The 23,572-nt window shown below is 35.7% G+C and overlaps 1 protein-coding gene across 1 annotated transcript in view; it reads left to right on the forward strand.

Moving 5' to 3' along the window:
- Nucleotides 1–623: 623 nt before the first annotated feature.
- The window catches only part of LOC5569213 (5,10-methylenetetrahydrofolate reductase), a 31,846-nt gene continuing 8,897 nt past the window's right edge, over nt 624–23,572 (forward strand). The window contains exons 1-4 of the mRNA XM_021840914.1: nt 624–856; nt 1,064–1,220; nt 12,061–12,099; nt 12,162–12,796. Of these exons, the coding sequence (XP_021696606.1) occupies nt 1,112–1,220; nt 12,061–12,099; nt 12,162–12,796 (783 nt within the window). The 5' untranslated portion in view covers nt 624–856; nt 1,064–1,111. The remainder of the gene's footprint in view (nt 857–1,063; nt 1,221–12,060; nt 12,100–12,161; nt 12,797–23,572) is intronic.

Raw genomic sequence — 23,572 nt, forward strand, 5'->3', positions numbered from 1 at the left:
TTATAGAACACAAAACCAGTCCAAATGCGATCATCGAGGACCATCGAGGTAGCCATGAAAACCAACTTTTACTATGGTTCTCTAACTTGATATTAAGAAACCGAATATCGAGTAGAGGAGAGTACAGTACAGTTTAGTTTTGATGCAGTCAATGAAATCTCTAATAGAGACTGCATTTACGACTGTAATTACGAATATGAATACATAATATGCTATGAAACTGTTCCGTAGTTCAAACGAATGATTTCATACATATAACGAGATTTATCTTGAGATATGGGTATCGTTACTAAAAGCATCTAGGCAGCAAACCTTTATTACGGAACGCCAAAAATTGTATTTTTTTCATCCCCACTTCTCCGTCCGTAACACTTTTTGTATGAACCCTTCCTTCAAGTGTTACGTGATTTGTGAAGAGTTTTGACGGCACATAATATGCTTTTTCAAATAAATTAAATATTTATGTTTTAGCAAAGATATTGCTGTTTCAAAATACAGGTTTAGTTCAAATTTAAAAGAAAAAATCCCTGTTTAGATAATTTTTTGACACCCTGTACCAATAGCGATGGGAAGCCTGAAATTGTACATTCTCTGCATATCAGTTGGTAGGTACAGTACTCTTTACAAACTTCACCTGGCTTTGGATGCGGGTAAATGATGACCAAACAACAAAGAACAAGCCAATAGAAATAATAACTTTTCGGTACAGCCATACTAAGTAGAAAGGCAAATACACTGAGTAATACTGATAACTAATCAGAGTGAAAGTGATCATTGCCAATCGGGAAACGAGCATACCAAGTCTGCTCAAATATTCACGCTGATGCTATTTAGCAGAATCATAACTTTCGTCACGGTAAGTATTTACCTACTGCAGAGATAGCATAGCACAACGAAATCACAGTGAACATTCATTGTCGCATTGTGTCGTTCGGTCGTCTATCTATGAACGAACTTGTTCTAGTACTGCAAACAAAGGCAGATTAGATTAGTGTCGTCTGTTTGCTCACTGTACGATCATCGGTGGTAGGAGAAGCAAAATAAGATTAATTTATTTATTTAGTTCTAGCACGCTGGCTGTGCTGATGATGATGTACACTTGTTGCTCCGAATGAGCTTCAAATATTCTCCGTTTCTCCTGGGACCAATGCGCAATGCTCGCTCTCGCTCTCTCGTGTTTGTGGCGCTCAAACTTCATCAGCTGTTACTTACTTTGATGGGTAGTGGTACCACGGTGCTCCCCAGACCGTTATAACCAGAAAGAAAAAAAACTTCATCAAATCGGTGCTCATCAGTTGATTTCTATGGCCATGATGCATGTCTGGGTAATTTAAAAAAAAAACGTAGGATCTGTTTTAAAGTTACCTTTTTAAAACCATTTTCCCTCTACTTCGATCGACTATTTGTTTTCTAAAAAACGCTTTTTAAGTATTTGAACAAAGAATGTTGCAAATGTGCTAAAATTTGCGAAATAATTTTAAATATCTATTGCATAGGGTCGGTGTTCCGGGGTCTTTCTTAGCCGGGTGGTTAGAGTTCGCGGCTACGAAGCAAAGCCATGCTGAAGGTGTCTGGGTTTGATTCCCGGTCGGTCCAGGATCTTTTCGTAATGGAAATTTGCTTGACTTCCCTGGGCACACAGAAAAAAATCCGTTCTCGTATCCGTGAACAGCAGGCGTGAACTCGTCAACAAGCAAAAATACACCGTGAACTAGATCATGTATACGAGACCAATCATGGTAGTTCACGGTGTATTTTTGACAGTTCACGTTTTCCAGAACGCTTTTTTGAGCGTGCATAGAGTATCGTCGTACCTACCATACGATATACGAATGCGAAACTTTGGCAATGAAAGCTCTCCGTTAATAACTGTGGAAGTGCTCATAAGAACACTAAGCTGAGAATCAGGCTCTACCCCAGTGAAAACGTAATGCCAAGAAGAAGTCAGGCGCCATTTATCTATGTAATAGCTCGATTTTGCTCAAAAATTGATCGAAATAAATAGTTTTGCTTAAAATTTAAGCTCCCTTGCTTGTTGTTCCTATAGTAGAACTACTAAGAGAAACTCTATTTTATTGAACAAAATATTCGACGAATTAAAAACTTTTCGACATCTGCTTTTGATCCACATTTTAAAGGAAAAATAGGTATAAGTTTTGTAAAAATACGGTTTTGATTTGAATTTTGATTTCTACTATAGGAAAAGAAATTAGAAACAGTGCTACTATAGGCACATGTGTTCTTACAGTGATACAAGCGAAAATAAAACAAAAGTAGAGTTTTCATAATTTTTTCACAAAACCAAGGTAAAAAGCAGTAAGATGATGTAAAAACAAGGCCACAGGCTTTATTTTTCGATTTTATACGAATATTTGTTCTTAGCTATGCGGGTATTGGTATATACACCCTAATATTCATTTGGTTTACTTTGTCTCAAGTTCATCGGACACTGGAGGTCTGGAGCTAACATGGGAAAGGAAAGAGAAGGTTAATCATACTGGTAACTTTGCTTCAGAATTTTAACCTTCTTGGGGTGGAGGTTTTAGGGGTCGGTGTATTTTTTTCATAAGGTGGCCAACTATATTCCAGAGCTCCATTTTGGTCGATTTTCCTTCAAATCCCACCAAGCTACTAAGGGCTTTCATATGCCATATTTACTTCGGGATGGTCATTGGTCATGCATTCGAAACGTTTCATGAGCCCATAACCTCCGCCAGTATTTCATAAAGAGACCACCCTATTTTTCTTAGGCATTGATACTGAGCGACTAGCCCACTTGAGTATGTAAGTAGGTGATACATTTAATAAAACCACTTTTCTACAGTTTTGGTACAGCTTGTTTGAACAAAGCAAAAGCACTGACACTAAAGCAACAAAAATTTATATGACTCACACAGTTTCAATCATAAAATTTCGTCTTTCAACGGGTTCTTTGGAATGTTCAAAGACTCAGATCGGACACTGAGAATTACTTGCGGAATCCTGAGAATGTATAATTGGTTATTGGGGATTATTTTGTTCCAAATCTGGTGATTCCTAATAAACTCTTAAAAATTATAGGGCATCTTGTGAATTCCTATTGAAATAATTTGGTTTTCTAGTGGTATTATGAGTATTTCGGGCGTAGATTTTGAGATGGTTTCCAGACGAATTTGGGAAGTGCTAGTAAAGCATAATAATAATGTACTTTTAAAAAAATTTCATCAGAGGCTTGAACATTTTTCAGCTAATTCGCAACGAAATCCTAAGATGGTAATTCCTGAAAATTCTATGCGGAATCCTGCGGATTCCTAGCAACATGCTTCAGAGTCCTAACGTGTTCCTGTAGATTTCTTACGAGCACTCGAAGATTCCTATCAGGCTCTTGAAGTTTCATAGCCTGTAAAATTTGGTTGATGTCATTAACTAGGTTTATAACATATAACTAGCTCAATTAAAACTCATTTCAAATAAAAATGATAAGTAGCTTGTTTGTGTATTCTACAAAATTACGGGCCGCATTTATGGACGATTTCGGCAACATGCTAAAAATGTGCAAGTTGCCTCAATTGAACTGTGCCCAAATCGAACGGTTGTTTTTATTACAACTTTTAACACCGTTATAATCACTACGAATTAAATTTACGACATTTCACATATTTGTTACATTTGGCTTGAATGCCCTCAATGTGATTTTTGAAAGTTAAATTCTTATCTAGCATGAGCCCTAGATACTTAACTTCATCAAAATCCCTCTCATCGTAACAACATGTCTACTTGAAGGTTTCAAATAAAAAGCTTTTGGTTTATGTGGGAATAATATTAGATGAGTTTTGGAATCATTAGGAGAAATCTTCCATTTTTGCAAGTATGAAGAAAAAATATCCCAACTTTTTTGCAATCGACAACAGATGACACGCAGACTTCGTCATTTAACGGAGAGGCCTGTGTCATCCGCAAACAAGGATTTTTGACATCCCTAAGGTAACTCAGGTAAGATAGATGTGAAAATATTGTATAATGTTGGCCCCAAAATGCTGCCTTGAGGAACACCAGCTCTTACAGGAAGTCTTTCAGACCTGGAGTTCTGATAATTAACCAGAAGTGTACGATTTGACAGATAACTTTGAATTATTCTAACAATGTATGTTGGAAAATTAAAGTTTTTTTTAATTTTACATCAAACCTTCATGCCAAACACTGTCGAATGCTTTTCTATGTCTAGAAGAGCAAGACCAGTAGAATAGCCTTCAGATTTGTTGGAACGGATCAAATTTGTTACACGTAAAAGTTGAAGAATGGTCGAATGTCCATGGCGGAATCCGAACTGTTCATTGACAAAAATTGAATTTTCGTTGATGTGGGCTGTTCAAAACAACCTTTTCAAAAAGTTTACTGATGGAGGAAAGCAAACTGATTGAACAATAGCTAGAAGCTTCTGCAGGATTTTTGTCTGGTTTTAAAATTGGAACAACCTTAGGATTTTTCCATTTGTCAGGAAAATATGCTAATTGAAAACATTTGTTAAATATATCAACTAAAAATAAGCTACTTTCTGGAAGTTTCTTGATGAGGATGTAGAAAATTCTATCATCGCCAGGAGCTTTTATATTTTTGAATTTTTTAATAATAGTTCTCACTTCTTCTAAATCAGTCTCCCAGGCATTTTCGAAAACGTTATATTGATTTAGAATATTTTCGAAGTCCTCAGTAACTTCAAAAAGGTTGGGAACCACTGCTCCAGGGCAACTGTACCCTGTTACAGTGTGGTCCAGAGGCGCGTCCACATTCGAAACCATGGGTAGGACAAACGTTGGAAAATATTGTGTGCACATTGAAGCTAAGAAAAATTTTAACCCTATGGAATCCTAGACTGGAAATTTCAAGTTACCGTATTCAAAGGGCTCAAACGCAAAGGGGTGTAAGTGACATTTTGATCGGTTTTGAGTTGAGGAAATTCTTCTGTTTCCAAGCGTTCTAAAGATATTTTCAAGTGACTTATCCGCTCAATAGACGGCTCTCATACAATTTGTATGGAATAAAAAATTTCATTCAAAGTTCGAAGTAGATTTTCTCAAAACTGAGTTTTTCTTTCACTGACACCCCTTTGCTTCTAACCCCCTCATTTTCACACCAGACTACGCAAGTGGCTTAAAATAGGAAATTAGAGACCTATTGCCTGAAAAAAGAGACTTTAAAAGATTCAGAAAGAGGCTGTGAAGAGTCGTAACAGGAATTAAGAAAACAAAACGAAACCTATTAGAAGCCAGGAGTTCAGGCAGTTCCTTCTTGAAGAGTTTGATTCTTCATAGCATCAGAGCAGGCATTTCAAGATCCAAGATTATTTAGGAATTACGTGATTTTCCCCAGGAATTTCATCTGCAATTTTTTAAGATAAAATGTTTAGATGTTACTCCGAAAATTTCCTAAAGAGTTTGACTAGGGAATTTTGTTTTGGATGCCTCAAGAATTCAACCTAGATTTACTCAAAGAAAACCACAGAAACAGAATTTCTTCAGAGACTCTTCAGAATTCCTCCTGAAATTCTTTGTGATTTTTTTCAAGAAAGTCTCAATTCCTCTAAGATTTTATCCAATGATTAATCAACCTTTCTAGGGATTTCCTATAAAACTGTCTTTGAGAGTTAATATAAGATTTCAACTAGATTTCTCTAAAGATACCTTCAGCAATTCCCTCAGAGATTTCTTCTAAGGTTTCTTCAGAAATTCCTCCTGTCATACTTACCCGACCAGAACCAAATAACAAGATTATAACACATTTCTATCAGCAGCTGTTAAAAATAACAGAAGTTGATAAAATTTTGTTATCAAGATGGCTTTGTTCTCAACTTGTTATATTTTTAGTAATAAATTTATAACAAAATTTGTTATATTTTTGACATCGCATTTATAAGTTTGTTGTAAATAACATCCGATGTCATAAACAGTAACACAGTTTGCAATAACTTTGTTATTTTGTAACATCCTTGCAACACATTCTGTAATCATTTTGATATAATTGTAACAGGGTTTGTTATATATTAGTTTAATTTGATGAAAATTTTGTTAGAATTTTTGTTATTTTAACTACTAACGGTACATGTTTTATAACAACTGGTGATATAAATATATCATAGCAGGGGAAAACATTCTGTTATAATCTTGTTTCTTCCGTCTGGTCGGGTATATTTTCTCCAGGAAAATGCCAATGAAATATTTTGGAAGAATAAATCCGTGAAGAACTTCTAAAGAGAATTCTGAAGTTATCTCATATAAAACTAGTGGAAGTATTAAAGTCACAATTAATCATCAATGATCTCTGAAATAACGCCTGAACTCTTGAGTAAGTTGCAGAGGATTTCCTAGATTATTTGCTAAGATAAACTTAAAAACAAAATCAATCGAATCTCGGGATAGCAGGATTTTCTAAAGGAATTCCTCGAAAAACATTGGAAACAATCTCTATAGAAGCTTGTGTAGGAATGATCGGAGGAATTATTGGGAAAATTGGTATAGGGTGCCGGTACCAATGGTTGTAATGTACCAGTAGATTGGACGATGGAATAAAGCGTACATTTTTCGATAAAAACGACATGTGCTATTTTTGGTGGATAGATCGCCTCTAGTTTAGTCAATTTGCCAAATTTTAGCTTTTTATTTCATCAAAAAGTCATATAAATAATTAAGTTTACGCAAAAAAAAATGCTCCCTTGCACCACCTCCCTCGTGTTCCAGTAGTGGATCAACGGATGGAAGCCGTTTTTAAAATGAATGTATAAAAATGAAGAAAAGTCCCGCAGCTGATCTTTATGCTTCGAAAGATATAAGTTACTATTCCGAGGGAAAAATGTTAAACCTATGTAAAAATTTACTATTTTGTTTAAAATTCCTTGTATCATTCCCGAACGTCTACTACTGGAGCACTAGCGCAACTACTGGAACACGTGTACCAATAGTGGCCCAAGCGATTTTATGTTAAAAAATTAGCTTTATCACTCTTTTTATATTTTCCCAGGTAATCCACTAATGGCACCGGCACCCTAGTATTAGCTGGTGTGAAAACTTAAATAAACTTTCAAAAGTTGCATGAGAATTTTTGGGAAAACTTTTTTTTAAATGTTTGGAAAAACTGCAGGAGTAATACTTGGATGAAATGCTGAAGAAATTTTTAAGTAAATAATTGTTTTTTTTTTCGAAGAACCCTTAAGAAATTTTGGATTTCTGGGATAAATCGTGGATGTATTCTTGAAGAAATTCACATGAACAGAAGAAATTCTTGCAGGCTTTCCTAAAAAAACTCACAGCGATTTTTTTTTTTCAAAAATTTGAAAATAAACCTTTGAGGATTTCCTCAATTCTGTAGAAACATGTGGAAATCTTAGAAAGATCTCCTAGAAATACAACTAGAGAACTCAGTTGAAGACATAGTGAAAAACATATCTGGTGAAAACTCAATGATAGGAAATTACTGGAGGTAGTCGCAAGGAAACCTGGAGCATAAGGAGTGTATCGAAAAGTAGTCGCAAACATTCAAAACGGTATATCTCAGAGCATAGTTCATCTTTTTGAAAGCTTTTTTCACGCAAATCTTCATAATGTCATCAAAAATTGAAATAAAAAAAAATTGAATAATATGCAGTCTTAATATAAATACAATAAGGTTTATAAAGCATGGAAAATAAAATCTTGCACAAAATTACATTTTTGAAGTGTCTTCTGAAAATTGGATGATTTGTATTGAACAAAATGTATATCAAACAAAATAGGATGAAAAGCTTATTCTATCGGAAAATATGTTTACTTCACACAGCACGTAAAGGAAATTCAAAAAAAAAATTATTGCTCTAAAAAAGCTCAATTATTGGAACAAGGTCGGTTTCAGAAAGTCACTTTTGTTTAATCAACTTTTGAAGCTCTGTCATATACAGCGGTAATTATATAGAGTAACATTTTTTGCTAACGTTACTTCATAAATATGCAAAGAAACTTTTCCAATCAAAAAAAAAAATTGTTTATTCATTACAATCGTTCGATATTAGCATTAACGTGTAGAAAGAAAAAATCAAAAAACGAGGTCCTTGAAAATCGACTTTTTTCGATTTTTGTATTTGCTCTTAAATGCTTGTTAATAAATTTTTCAAAATATGTTTTACACTATGTCATGAGAGTTGTGGCACAGAATATATTTGCATAAACAAAAATCATTTTTTCTTAAAATTTAACACATTTATTAACATATCAATTTTTTCAGAGGTGTGCAAGATTTTCATCGACATCTGTTAGTAATTTGCAAAATTATCATGCAAAATGCCACTTTATTGAAACAATATCACCGCATCATCATTTTTAAATACATTGTAAAGCATTTCTGATCAAAACATTGTTTGTATGTTCAACCCATTATTTTTTAGACTGTTTTGAAAGTTTGCGACTACTTTTCGATACACTCCTTATTCTAAAAAAAATCTTCTAAGCATCCTTTGTAAAATAGAATTTCTGGGAAAATTAGTAAATAAATCTCTAGAACAATTTTGAAAGAGATCCCTGTAAGAGACTCTGCAAAAATCTAAATAAAAACACTATGATAATTCCTGAAGCTATTCTTAGGGGAATCTGAGATAGAATTCATGAAGAGCCTGTTGGACCCTTAATAGTCTCTGAAATTTCTCCGAAGCATAGTTTAATTTATTTTACAAGTTTTCTGCTGATCTTATTTTTTTTTTTTGCTAAATCGTGGGGAGGACAATCCTTTGAGTGTCCTACCCAGGTGTTTTTGTGCGACCTGTCCTACCCACTTCCCGAGCCACTGGTGTGGTCAGCATAATCTTGAAATTTGATGCACAGTTTGATATGACTGACCTCATATTCCGGAACCAGTTTTACAGAATTGGCCATATTTCGAAAGTTTTCAACCAATCTTAGTGCATCCCCTTGCATTTGAATTTCATTTGATTCTAGTTTCCATAGGAAAATCATTAACATGAATAAAACTTCGCACAACTCAAAAATACGAGCGATAGGAAAAATGTGTTTTAAACCTGGCCTCCGAAAATCTAGAACATCATCGGTGGCCAACAATCATGGTCAAGCAACTTACAGAAAAGGACTAAATTTGCCATCGAATGCTTTCAGATCAGGGTGTCGACTACCTGGAAAAACCTGGAAAGTCAGGGAATGTCAGGGAATTCAATTTTTGACCTGGAAAGTCAGGGAAAGTCAGGGAATTTCACTTGAGGTAAGGGAAAAAATATCAATACTACAACATCAAACGAGTTGATTGTCTGAAATGATATTGTCAGGCTAAGTCAGCAATACGATATATGGAATAAAGAGGGTAATGAATCTTTCAAAATTGCAGTTAACCATTGAGGAAATGGTCTTATGCATAATAGAGTAAACTGTACTTCAAATTTTCTGAATTGAAAAGCATCAACAGTACTCTCCGAACAACTTCTTCTAAATTGGCTTGGATTGCTTTAAAAATATGTTGTTGTTAAGTTTCCTAGATCAACTAATTGCCTAGTTTGGCGCATTTAGCACAAAATCTTGAAAAAAATGCCGTTCACTACATCAAATTGTATCAATCCTTACAAGTTTGCTCAAAATATCGAGTAGAACTTGTGAAACTAAGTATAGAGAAAAACCAATAAGGATTTTCGTGTTTAAGTGATGATGAATAAAAGCCGTATCTCAAATTTTTAGGATCACAAATAGGGTAGATGTACCAATAGTGGAGGTACTAAGCGCGATTGAACTTCATTTAACCACCTTAATTCAAGAAGCGCAATTGATGCACATGTTGATGTTGGAACGGAAAGTAACGACCATTGACTTAATGAGAAAAATGATTTCATCGCAGTAATCCACTGCATGTCAGTGAAAAATAATACCTCCACTATTGGTACGCTGTTCCTTTAGTTGCGGTATTTTTTTAATTTGTGTTCCTATAGTTGTGGTATCCGTTGTTTTCTTATGGGATCCTCCACTATAGGAACACTTTACCGCAACTATTGGTACAAGCAAGAACAGTTTTAGCAAATTCAGTGATTTTTCATCAGTTTTCAAGCAATTTGGACGCTCTTTTCAACTATTCCGTGTATAAACAAGCCAACACGTCGATTGGCAGTGTCGGTTATGTGGCTGATGGAATAAAATCAGTGAAAACGGCACTACCGCAACTATAGGAACACCCACAACTAAGGGAACACTTACCCTATGATGAATCAAACAATAATTTATTTGAAAAAAAAGGTTGCTCAATCGATCGATTTTTCAACTCTTAACACTGTTTGGTTTTCTAGTTTTGTGTTCCTGATGATGGTACAATTTTTCGGTTCAATGTTCTGCATGAGAAAATAAAAAAAAATTGTCGAAAGTACGTATGTTTCAGATATTAGGATATGGACAGGATATTTCTTTTTTTTTTGTTCCAAGTTATTTCTGGAAATAGTTTGTTCAGATAGTACCGCCTTTCTTCAGAATTTTTATCAGGAGCTTTCTTACAGATATAACCAGTTACGATATACCCAGGAGATACTCTAGAAATTCTGAGGATGCCTCTCCAAATTTCTTGATTTATTTTAATCCAGAACATTATTGAAAAGCAGAAATTTCAGGAATATTGTTTGAAATAATCTTCTCAACAAGCAGTCGAGAACCCAACCCATCAAATTTTCAACGCGAATGGTTGTCAGGTTCTCTAGATCTGTGAGCTTGAAAATTCGAAATTTGGCTTTGTTGATAATTGAATTGAAGATACAACGAAGCCACATCTCAAATTTCCGAGAGCATAAATCTCGTGGACCAAGTAATCGTTCGCTCTGAGAATTGGATTGATTGATCATCATCAGCGTGTGACCAATCGATCATGTTGGGAGCTTAAACAGCTGTTTGGTTCTCTAGATTTGTGCTTTTGAACATTTTAGGTGTGGCTTCGTTGCATCTTCATCTTAAGAATACTTAGATAAACTCCTTGAGGAGAAAATCTAGGAATCCTAAAATCATACCTAAAATAAATTACATTTAACTAATCATCGTGAAGCATTATTAAAAATATTCTAAGAAAAAAAATGAATACATTTTGGGAAAAACTCTATGTGATTTCTGAAAAATATCTTTAGACGTATTCTTGAAACAATCCTGAAAAATCCAAATTCTATTCTTAAAGAAATTCAAGATTGAAAGAAATACTCTAACAATTTTTAGAAAACCCTGGAGATAAGGAGTTTTTAGGGGAAATCGTCATGGTAAAGTATTGAAGGAATATCTGTAAAACTATGTTTAAGAATTTCAAGAGGAATTCCTGAGAAATCTATGTGGAATTTCTTGAAGCCTTTCTCCAAAAAAGTTTTTTGGCATTGGCTAGAATTTTACCTGGAAAAAGTAATAGCCAAATTTCAGGATAAATTTCTTGCACTTAAAAAGCATGGTGGATGATCGTTGCTTCTTATATAAAAAAGTTGTAATAAGGTATAATCAGGAAAGGGTCCAGAATTGTCGTTTATGCCTGAAATTTGTGAAATTATATTTGAAGTAGTTCAGTAGCCGAGTACATCTTTGATCAATTGCTCAGTTTAATCATATCAACTTGAATAAACGCTAAAAAATGTTATCTGACAAATATATTTCAGTAAAGTAATAGCTTTTCTTCAGTTTATTCATACGACCTAGTATGAATAAACTGAATATTAGTATGATGTGTATGTGAAACTTTACATCATGCAAATTTTCGGATATGTATCTTTCTTGGATTACTAATTTTGGTTCAAATTAATTAATTGAGTGGCCTGGAATTTTTCTGGAAAACGACTGGAAGGTCAGGGAAAGTCAGGGAATTTTATTTCCAATATTAAGTCGACACCCTGCAGATGCATCCAATTTCAATAATTTTTCAAAAAAGCTATTAGCATTTGGATTAAGACAAATTTTTGACTAACCATCAACACGGGTCTTACTTTTCTTTCTCAATTTTGCTCAGATATGCAGTTAAATTATAGAAATCGACTGGTGAGTACGGATGTGAAGGATATATTTTTTTTCTGATAATAACGTTCCGGGGGACCACCGTGGGTCCCTTTCTCAGCTCAGCACGACGCGCGTGACTATTTAACCAGCTTAGTCGGTAAGTATTGGTAGACGAACCGTACCGCCTTCAAATCAGTCTAAAATTATCGTTCGCCACAGACGGTCATAGGCGAGAGGCCAACAGCAGCAGCAGTAGCAGAACCACGAGCATCATCATGCATCATCTCACAGTAGAATCCGATCCTCCCAATAGCAGCACCGACTACGCCAAAGGCAGGGCCAGTCCGGCAGAGGCCATGCACAGTCACGAGAACAGCCGAAATCTGAAGCAAGTGATCCAGCAATGGACCAGCTCGGACCGTTTGTCCTACTCGATTGAGTTGATACCCAAAGAGGACTTTGTACTGGATCTGAGTCGTCTAAGTCCCAAGCCGATGTTCTGCTCGTTACCGTGGATTTCGGATAACAACCTTCAGTACCAGCGATTCGTCGATACCCCGATGCTCAAAATGACCGCCAAAATTGTGCCTCACTGTTCCGTTATGAATCACATATCCTGCTACAATATTACCGAGACCCAGGTGGACAAGTTCGTCGATATGGGCAATTGGAATCTGTTTGTGGTCCGTGGCGACACGGTCAGCGAGAACCAGCGCTTCAAGCATTCGTCCGACCTGGTCGAGTATCTGCTTAGCAAGAACAATCCCGATATTACCATTGCCACCGGAGGTTACCCGTACGTGCATCCAGAGTCACCTTCCATGGACTATGACGTCAAATATCTAAAGCAGAAGGTAAGTCACTTGAGCAGTGAAAAATAACATCATCATCATAGACGGACACAGAAAGACCGTTTTTTTTTTTCGTATAAGTGATAAGTGACGGTGAGGAAGACACGGTCTCAGACAGAACTCGAGCGGAGAGGGTTGGTGATAAGATATGCGCGGCGACCGATAGAAGCACAAGTGACATTGGCGAATATGTGTAAGGTGCCAGTGCGGTACTAGAATTCACGATCGCCTCTTCCCATGTGTAGCTTGTCTCTATTTTTAGCGATATTTTCATTGATGATGGGTTGAACGTTTTTTTCTTTGCCATGGACGGGGCCAAATTTCTATCGTCTAAACACGCCAGGCCAGGCATTGTTGTGGGAAGCTCGATCCGGCGCGCACCAACGTGAAAACAAGTGCGCGCGAAATTCTTATTGGCGAAAAGTGCTGATTTATCATTAACCACTGCTGCACATTGATAGTGAGGAATGATAACGTCTTTTTCTGTGCATCGATCGACACACCACATCAGCGATTCATGTTGTTGTTGTTGTGGTTAGCGACTGATCAGATAACGGGAATGTTGGGAATCAAGTAACGATCCATTTGTGCGTTGTTGGTCATTCGAAGCGAAAACGATTACGATTATTTCGCTTCTTTATTTTCAAATAAATAACAATGAAAGTTGATCATAGGTGAAAAAATGATGATCGATATCTATAAGAAGGGATATGTTTAAACAATAACGCGTTGTGATACTGTCATCGTTTATACTTGTTCATAAACACAACGTTCAAATTCGCTGTTTGTTTCTCTGATAAGTAGAAAAATTGCAATCCTTAATGCACACGGTTATGCTGATGATGTTGTGAGTCGGAGTGGTTGTTTTGAGTGGTTCCAAAAATATTCTTCTCGAATTTGCAGCGCCTGTTGCGTCATACCACTAGGAGATTGACACAAGCAGAAGGTGAAGAGCAAGAAAATTTTGGTCAACAAAAATCTTTTAAAATGATTTTTTTATTTTATTATTCAAATAAATTTATCTTATTTTTCACAATACTTCTATCTATCTTTCAAAATGTTTTCAAGAAGGGTTGAAGATAAAACGATAACGATTTTATTTGTTCCTTTATTTGGATATCAGTACCAGATAACTTGGAAATTTTGAAAACTTATGGATGACAACGAACGACTTAACCTTGGCTCGTTCACTATCCAACCAACACAGTGCGCATCGTACCTTCGTGCTGTGCGTACACGAATTCTCTCTGCTCTTGGAAGTTTTCTTAAAAACTACCTAAAGCAATAAAACAGTACTTTTCAGTGCTACAATTCAAAACAGTACTTTTCAGTGCTACTAAAATAGTACTTTTCAGTACTTTTTTTTCTACTATTGATCCCTTTACGATCCTTGTTTGGACCCGTGCCTTCGATTTTTCGTTGGACCCGTTGGCGAAAGCTAGCGGTGGTAATCCTTCTTGGACACCGTCTTGGGAAAAAACCTCTCGAAGGTCACGTCTTCTTATTCACTAAACATGGTTGCAACAACAAATAAAAGGAAGGGTGAATCTCTGAATTCACAACTTCCTTCCAAAAAAGTGGGATTTAAAACTGTCACTAAACGTGGCAAGAATGGAAGAAAGGACGTTTCTCCGGAATGCGAACCTTCTTCCAAGGGTGAAATGAATTGTATAGAAATGAGCAATCAGTTCGATGCTCTAGACAAATTTTCCGAACACCAAATCGAAGCAGCCTCTAGCCCAGGCTCTTTGATTCAAGTGAGGAAGCAAAGAATGCCGCCTATCGTGGTCAGTTGTTCCGAATTTGGGGGATTTAGGCAGGAGATCTTGAACTCCATTACGGGAATCAAGGTTTCCTTCCAAATCGCAAAGAAAGGAGACTGTCGCGTTTTGCCGGAAACTCTTAAAGATCGTGAACTTCTTCTCAGACATCTTGAAGAGAAGAAGCACAATTTTTTTACTTATGACGACAAAACTGAACGTTTGTTCAAAGTTGTCTTGAAAGGTCTCTCAAGTGACTATAAGTCACCTGAAGAGATCAAAAATGGAATAAATGATTTACTTGGATTTTCCCCAGTTCAAGTAATCATTATGAAAAAGAGAACTTAATCTGGCATTGTTCGGAAAGGGCTTTCTCAAGAATTTTATTTAGTTCACTTTAACAAAAAAGAACTAAATAATATTAAAGCTTTAGAAAAAGCAAAACTTATGTTCGATGTCCGTGTGACATGGGAACATTTCCAGAAACCTGGAGGAAATTACCAGAACCCACCACCTCATACCTATCAGGAAGATCATAATCATGCTCATTCACAATCTAATTTTAATCCGTCGGGTAGCCGTTCGAATCTTTCAATTTCGAACGGTAAATCCTTTGCGATATCGTAGCAGGAAATTCGAACTCCTCCCCTGTTCGATCCATGGGTACCCATTCTACTTGTTTCAAATCAAATGGAAAAAACCCTACCGCCACAGGTAATTCCGCTTCTTCGTCTACCGGAAATTCTAATGGGAAATCACATGACATGTCTGCCTCTGTTTTTAATTTTCTAACTGAACAATTGAATCTAATGATTGATGCAATGTTCAAAGCCACCACTATGACTGAAGCAGTCCAAGTAGGTGTAAAATTTACAAATCAAATTGTTATTGGATTACGTTTTTCTAATGGATCCAAATAATAATTTAAATATTTTGAATTGGAATGCTCGTTCTCTGAACGGAAAAGAGGACGAGCTGTTTAATTTTCTTACGGTTAATAACGTGCATATAGCAGTTATTACCGAAACGTATTTAAAACCTGGATCTAAACTCAAAAGAGATCCTAACTTTTTTGTTTATCGTAATGATCGACTTGATGGGGCTTGTGGGGGAGTTGCAATCATCATTCATAGGCGTATAAAACATCAACTGTTTTCATCATTTGAAACTAAAGTTTTTGAAACTTTAGGTGTTTCTGTTGAAACACAGTTTGGTAAATATACTTTCATAGCTGCCTATTTGCCTTTTCAATGCTCTGGACAGCAAGTTAATTTGCTCCAAACTGACTTGCGTAAATTGACTCGCAATAAGTCAAAAATTTTTGTCATTGGTGACTTTAATGCCAAACATCGGTCATGGAATAATTCTCAAAGTAATTCCAACGGCAGAATTTTATTTGATGAGTGCTCTTCAGGATATTTCTCAATTAAATACCCTGATAGCCCCACATGTTTTTCCTCTTCTAGAAATCCATCTACGATTGATTTGGTCTTAACCGACTCTAGTCATCTTTGTAGCCAACTGATTACTCATGCCGATTTTGATTCTGATCATATACCTGTTACATTTCAAATATCCCAAGAAGCGATTCTCAATCCTATCAGCTCCACTTTCAATTATTTACGAGCCGACTGGAATATATATAAAACGAATGTTGACTCTAATCTTAATGTTAACATTTCTTTAGAAACTAAACTTGATATTGACAATGCTCTTGAAACTTTAACAAATTCCATTGTTGAAGCCCGGAGCATTGCAATTCCAAAATGTGAAGTAAAATTTGAATCCGTGATTATAGACGATGATCTTAAACTCTTGATCCGTCTTAAAAACGTGAGGAGAAGGCAATTTCAACGCACTCGCGATCCTGCTATGAAAATTATATGGCAGGATTTGCAGAAAGAAATCAAGAAACGTTTTGCTCAATTCTGGACAAACATTTGAAAAGGGCTTGAGCCTTTTTTCGGAAACGTTGCTGTTGAGCCCATTTTGGCCCGCCCACGCAAACTAACACCATTATCAAGAAGATTAGTGTTAGCTCTTCCTGATAGTGGTATTGGTGAGTATGATCGAGTGGAATTGAGCCCCGCAGCGTCTTGCAAAGCTATTGTTTACCAATGTCGATGTGCCCTTTTGAAATGTTTGTCCAGAATTAAGAAACAAAAATTTTGAAAATAAAATTTCTCAATTGGACCCTGGCTCTAAGCCCTTTTGGAAATTATCTAAAATCTTGAAAAAACCTCAGAAGCCAATACTGGCATTGAAAGAGGAAAACAAATTATTACTAACTAATTGCGAAAAAGCTCAAAAACTTGCTATGCAGTTTGAAAGTGCGCACAATTTTAATTTAGGACTTACTAGTCCAATTGAAAATGAAGTTACTCAGGAGTTCGAAAATATTCTCAATCAAGACAGGGTTACTCGTTTAGCAAAATGAAATTCCCTGATATTTCCAGGTTTTTTCCAGGTTTTATAAAAATACTGTAATTTTATATGTCTAAAACAAATTAATGAACGAAACTTTCAAGTACATCAGTATGTGTCTTCTTGAAAGTATTTTTTGTACAGATTCGACACTCATCAACTTTTACGTGTAACAAATTTGATCCGTTCCAACAAATCTGAAGGCTACTCTACTGGTCTTGCTCTTCTAGACATAGAAAAAGCATTCGACAGTGTTTGGCATGAAGATTTGATTGTAAAATTAAAAAACTTTTATTTTTCAACATACATTGTTAGAATAATTCAAAGTTATCTGTCAAATCGTACACTTCAGGTTAATTATCAGAACTCCAGATCTGAAAGACTTCCTGTAAGAGCTGGGGTTCCCCAAGGCAGCATTTTGGGACCAATATTATACAATATTTTCACATCTGACTTACCTGAGTTACCTCAGGGATGTCAAAAATCCTTGTTTGCGGATGACACAGGCCTCTCCGCCAAAGGACGAAGCTTGCGTGTTATCTGTAGTCGATTGCCAAAAAGGTTGGATATTTTTTCTTCATACTTGCAAAAATGGAAGATTTCTCCTAATGCTTCCAAAACTCAACTAATAATATTCCCACATAAACCAAAAGCTCTTTATTTGAAACCTTTAAGTAGACATGCTGTCACGATGAGAGGGGTTCCAATAAATTGGTCAGATGAAGTTAAGTATCTAGGGCTCATGCTAGATAAGAATTTAACTTTCAAAAATCACATTGAGGGCATCCAAGCCAAATGTAATAAATATGTAAAATGTCTCTATCCTCTTATTAATAGAAAATCAAAACTTTGTCTTAAGAACAAGCTTTTGATATTCAAACAAATTTTCAGGCCAGCCATGTTGTATGCTGTACCAATATGGACTAGCTGTTGTAAAACCAGGAAGAAAGCTCTGCAGAGAATTCAAAATAAAATTTTGAAAATGATTCTGAGGCTTCCTCCCTGGTATAGTACCAATGAGTTACATAGAATATCCAATGTTGAAACATTGGAACAAATTTCAAATCTATATAAATAAAAATGGAGTGGTGTTTGTATGTCACGAAATGGCTTGAGAACGGTCCAACGGATTGCCGCAAGATTTTCACTGTTGCACTCCTCAAGGGATGCGACGTGTTCGTGCGAAGAAAAAATTCAGGAAAGTCGCCGGATTTATCGGGAAAACGGGAGAAGACTAAGGTGTAATTTGTATGGGGGATTTCTTGACGTTTTCCAACAGCCTACTTGATGGCAAAACGAAGTTTGCCGGGACCACTAGTAAAATAATAAATAATTTCAGGCAAAAATCGTTAAAATCTTCTATTGCCACGATTAATGCGTTATATGTTTAGGTTAAGTTAGGTTAAGTATATTGAAAACTTTTTTTTTCTCTTATAAGCAGGTTAAATCAACTCACCTGTAAAAAATCTGAACTGCTACGGCAAATGAAATGTAATATGTTGTTAACAAAATGTTAATTAAATCTTAAATTTGTTTTACCAAATTAGGATGATAGTGTTGTCTAATAACACAGAACACCTAGATATAAGAAATGAATGTAATGTTTGGAATGATACTAATAAAGAAATTTAAAAAAAAAAATTAAAATAAAAAACTATCTAACTAACTTAAAGTTAGAGCACCGAGTAGAATGGCTCATGATGGTCAAACTACAAAAACCTTAAGTTATAGACCTCCGTTTTTTTTTTTTCATTTGGACCACCAAAAGCTTGAATTTTAGCAGAACTCGTGAACTGTAAGGTGGGGTGGGGGGTTTGACTAAACAAGCTTAAAGTTTATGTAAAGAAAATCGACCATATGTATGGGAACACGGTCCTTATTACATTTTCAACCATTTTAGATTTCCGAATTTCACTTTTCCTAGGTAAATGCTTTTGTATCTGAACAAAAAGTCTTCCGGTTTGTTGCTGTCTTTTATCTATTGGTTAGAGAATCTTTAAACCAATAATGAAAAAAAAATCATAGACTGGTTGAATATGTACATATAAAAAAATTACTTAAAAAATGGGCCATCTTAATACCGAAGCTAACTACATTGCATATCTTGAGACAAATATTTTGCTAGGTATTTATCAAAATAGTGTTTTCAAATACTGAATTATTCAAAATATTATTCCAGCATTATTTTTCAGCTAGCTAGAACGATCGAAATTGTTTTGCACAAGAATCTGTCTTGATAAGATCAATACGATGTTCATTGTAAAAAAGAAACTAGTTTTTAAGATTGATATTGTTACGATTAGAACAACATTTTTTTTACCATGACTTCCTTCAACAAAGCCATCGACAAAATCCTAAATATTCAATTTCAATTAAACTTCATTTCCACTGAATCTTAGAGTAATACTCTCTAAAAAAGGAAATTCCAGGACGAGATAAACGCAGAATCTTTGACAGATTTGTAAACAAATAGACAGGCTTCTCACAAAAGCAATGAATTCTGGTTACGACTAACAATTCTGGACACGGATAACATGGGCAGGATTACCACAGAATGTATAGCAAGATTGCCAGGACTTTCATGCTCCTTGCCAGGACTTTCATAAGATTCTATACGCAATTTTCTTCAGTTACTATTTAATTCTGAGCATGATTGGCCGCTCTTTTAAATTGCACGATTACATTTTGATTAAATACACTTTTTTAATATGCTTGCATTATCTGCGCAAAATTCTTCGTTTCTTTTATATGAGAAAATACAATACTTATCTAAACCATAAAAAAATAACTTTTGAGCAAGTATCTTTTTATGCATGAAGTTTTAATTCTGAGCCAAATTAAGCAAATAAATTGCCATACAAGCTGGAAAACTTGCACGAGACGTGCTACGATATTTTTGAAAATGGAAATGGATTCAGGAGCCCTAAATTAAATAAATAGTGGTATTTTGGTGCTCGAAACAAAAACGTGTTCTACAGTGTAATTGATTCATTTTCTGAGAGAAACAAAAAACATCAGCACTGTTGAAAACAAGGCAGAATCACCGCTTTTCCAGCAGGGTAAATAAAACGCTGAGTTTGATTTTACCACATGCTACAAAGCTGGAAATAATACTTTATTAATCTTAATATATAAAACATATAGTACAACTTACATATTCGGTGATCTCTTAGAATAAAATAATTCTGATCCAGCCATTCTGTCGCTTGTTTTCACTAGCACTACCTATAGTTGACATTTGGCGATACAGTGAAAACTAATAGTGAACAATGCATACACAAAGCTAACTCCGACACATGCTCAGGGGTTCGCATGCTGTATTCTCACGTTACAAGCACTGATATTTGACCATGCATCGGAAACGTACTTAGCATCATACTCGCTCTGCTGTTAAACTATCCTACGAAAAACCCGGGCAGGATGCTTGCATTTGGCTTCATTTACTGGGTCTAGTTTATGCGAATATTTGTGCATTAAAAAAATGGCCCACTACATAATATTGTTAATGCAATTTGACCCATGATTCTAGGACAGGCCTGCCTCAACTCTTTCTTTATTTTATCTACTATTTCTTTACGGAAAAATCGTTTTTCAACGTGCATGAACAAACAATGTTCAAAAACTGGTGATTTTTTGAGATTTTGTTAGTTGATTTATTTACCTTTTTTATTTTACTCATGAAGACATTTTTGTGAGATTTCCTAAATAGAAATCTAAAAAAACACCTCAAGTAAACAACAAGAATCCTTGTGCAGGCTTTTTTTGAAGAATTTCTATAGGAATCTTTGGAAGATTTCCTGGAGTTAAAATTGGAGAGATCGGTGGACTGTAAGAAACCCATCGCTGCTGTAGACAAAAAGCCTTGAAAATTGTAAAACACCCGTTGCTAAGGGCAACCCTTACTGTAGAAAAATGTTCTATTTCCCGCAGTTTCGCAGTTTAAAAAATTTGTAAACTTTAAAATTTCCTTAAAAATTTTCAATAAATCCAGCATGATATATTTTAGATACCCTCGTTATCACAATATTATCTTTTAGGTATTTCGGTAGGAATTTGCGTTCAGCAAAACTTGGAAAAAAAAATAATGGTTATATGAGGATATTCTTTGAGAATTGTTAGGATAGTATCTTGGGCTGTGATGTTCTTATATATTCCAGCAATCGTATGCCGTAAATACTTATACATTTTGAATATCATCCAGGCGTTTCTACATTACAATTTTTTCTTGTCATGTTTGAGGGATCCTTTAATTCTCTCATCAATGGGTTTTCCAGAATTCCAAAAATAAAAAGCAATCAAAAACATTCGTTTTGTGTTATATTTAAACGCTTGAAAATATTAATATAAATATGCATGACCATGCAGTCTGCGTTGCACCAGACTTACGAATCTGTTGTAGATAGTTGAAAACTACCTCTTACCACTAACCACCAGACCAGTATAAAATGTGGTTACAAACGGCAAACCAGAAAAAATAACTTGATTAGACGTGACACAAAATCATTGCCATAGATGCAGGCCCTTCGATACGGGTCCGTCAGGTTTTGTGTTTTACGGTAGGCGTCAACTGTTGCATCAACTGATCGGCTGTTCACCAAAACTGTGTTGGATTATTAACAATCAACAAAATATAAGTTGGGTAATTGAGAGAGAGACGTTGTTCGAATTTGCTGCTTAGGGTCAAATTTGGAACATGACTCATATTATGAAAAGTGATAACTTCAACTAATATAAATTTCTTTAATGAATGTTCGAATCCTCCGAGCAGAATCTCAAATAGAGAAACTTAAAAGTAGATGGAGTACCGTGTACCTTTTAATTCCGCTCCTAAATCTACCACTAGTGGATACGAGTAACTGACACTGAAGAAGACTGCAAGTGGTAGTCGAAATACGCGTATCTGTCAAAGATAAGCATTTAGGAGCGGAATTAAAAGGTACACGGTACTCCATCTACTTTTAAGTTTCTCTAATATAAATTTGTTTATCTTCATATTCTTGGCGTTACGTCTGAATTGGAACAGATCCTGCTTTTCCTATCCTACTGTTCACTATAGCGAACTCGCCAAGGGTGGAAAGCCACTCAAATAAAGATAAAATAATCCTAGTGCTCCATTAAGTACTTTCATAATTACGTGGTCTCAACGATCAAATTACGTGTCTCTAGTAGATTTGGGGTTGTTGTATCTGAAGCAGTTTTTAGAAATGTTCCAGCAAGTCACAATTTTTAGATACAGGCCGCCAAAGTTGTATGAAACACTGTTTCCATTGATGTTTACATAAATATTAAAGTATGATTTTACAAACTTATTTGTGATCTAATCCATTAAGCATGCAAAATAGGACTTTAACTTTCATTTCAGATATAATTTTGTTGAAATTGCACGATAAAATGTATATTAAATTGGGTTTTCCTACATGCTTACAGTCTCCATACAAAATTCTTCGTTTCTCTTATATGGCAAAATACAATACTTTTCAAAACCATCAAAATATAACTTTTGAGCATAGAAATTATGATGAAGTTCATTGATAATAATTGTTATACACATGAATTTCGAATTCTGTGGCATATTAAGCGAATAAATTGCCATACAAGCTGGCAAACTTGCATTTTTAACGATCGATATCTCAAAAACTAGACGTGCTGATATTTTTAAAAATGGCAATGGATTGAGCAACCCTTAATTCAGTAAACAGCGGTATTCTGATGCTTGACACATAAATGTGTTCCGCAGTGTTATCTAACAGTATTTTTAGTTCTGTTGGGCCGGAGATCCGGTATTTTTCATTGTGGCCACTGAGAACACTCGGTTGATGCATATTTTAGCATAAAATTTCTCTGTAATGAGGAACCTATTAGCGGCACACATCCTCTGAGAAAATCGGTCCAGTATGGTCCATGTGGAACCGGTTCCTAAAGTTCTGTAAGTTGGCCAATCTGGACAATTCGATGAAATTACTCGGATTTTTGTCCCAAAACCAAATGAATTGTGACCAATTCTTTATGGTTTATTATGTTTGAATGTATTTTGCCAAAATGATGAACGGATGGTTATTCTGATTTTTTTGGAGCACCGGAATGGCCACCGGGAAACCCGTAATATGGGACCACTAAGCTATAGCACCAATACTAGGCATGCACCATAGAGTCCAAGCGATCCCTTAGGCATCTTGGGGTAATGATCGATAACAAGCTCAGCTTCGCTACCCACGTTGAATATGCCTGTAAAAGGGCATCTACGGCTATAGCGGCGCTTTCGAGGATGATGTGTAACAGCTATGCTGTAATTGCCAACAAACGCAAGCTACTGACAAGCGTGGCGCTATCCATAGAACGAGCAGAAACCTAAAGCGGTTGGAAAGCACGTACAGGATAATGTGCTTAAGAGTAGCAAGTGCCTACCCGAAGGTATCTAAAGAGGCCGTATGCATCATAGCCGGGATGACGCCCATCAAGGAAGTTGAAGCTTCAACCAAAGGGGTACCAGAAGAGTCCGCGACACGTGTAAAGAGCAAACGTTCAGAAGCTGGCAGCAGGAATGGGATAACTCTACTAAGGGTATATGGACCCATCGGCTAATACCAAATGTGTC

This window comes from Aedes aegypti, chromosome 2, assembly GCF_002204515.2.
Source record: "Aedes aegypti strain LVP_AGWG chromosome 2, AaegL5.0 Primary Assembly, whole genome shotgun sequence".
Classification (NCBI taxonomy): Eukaryota; Metazoa; Arthropoda; class Insecta; order Diptera; family Culicidae; genus Aedes; species Aedes aegypti.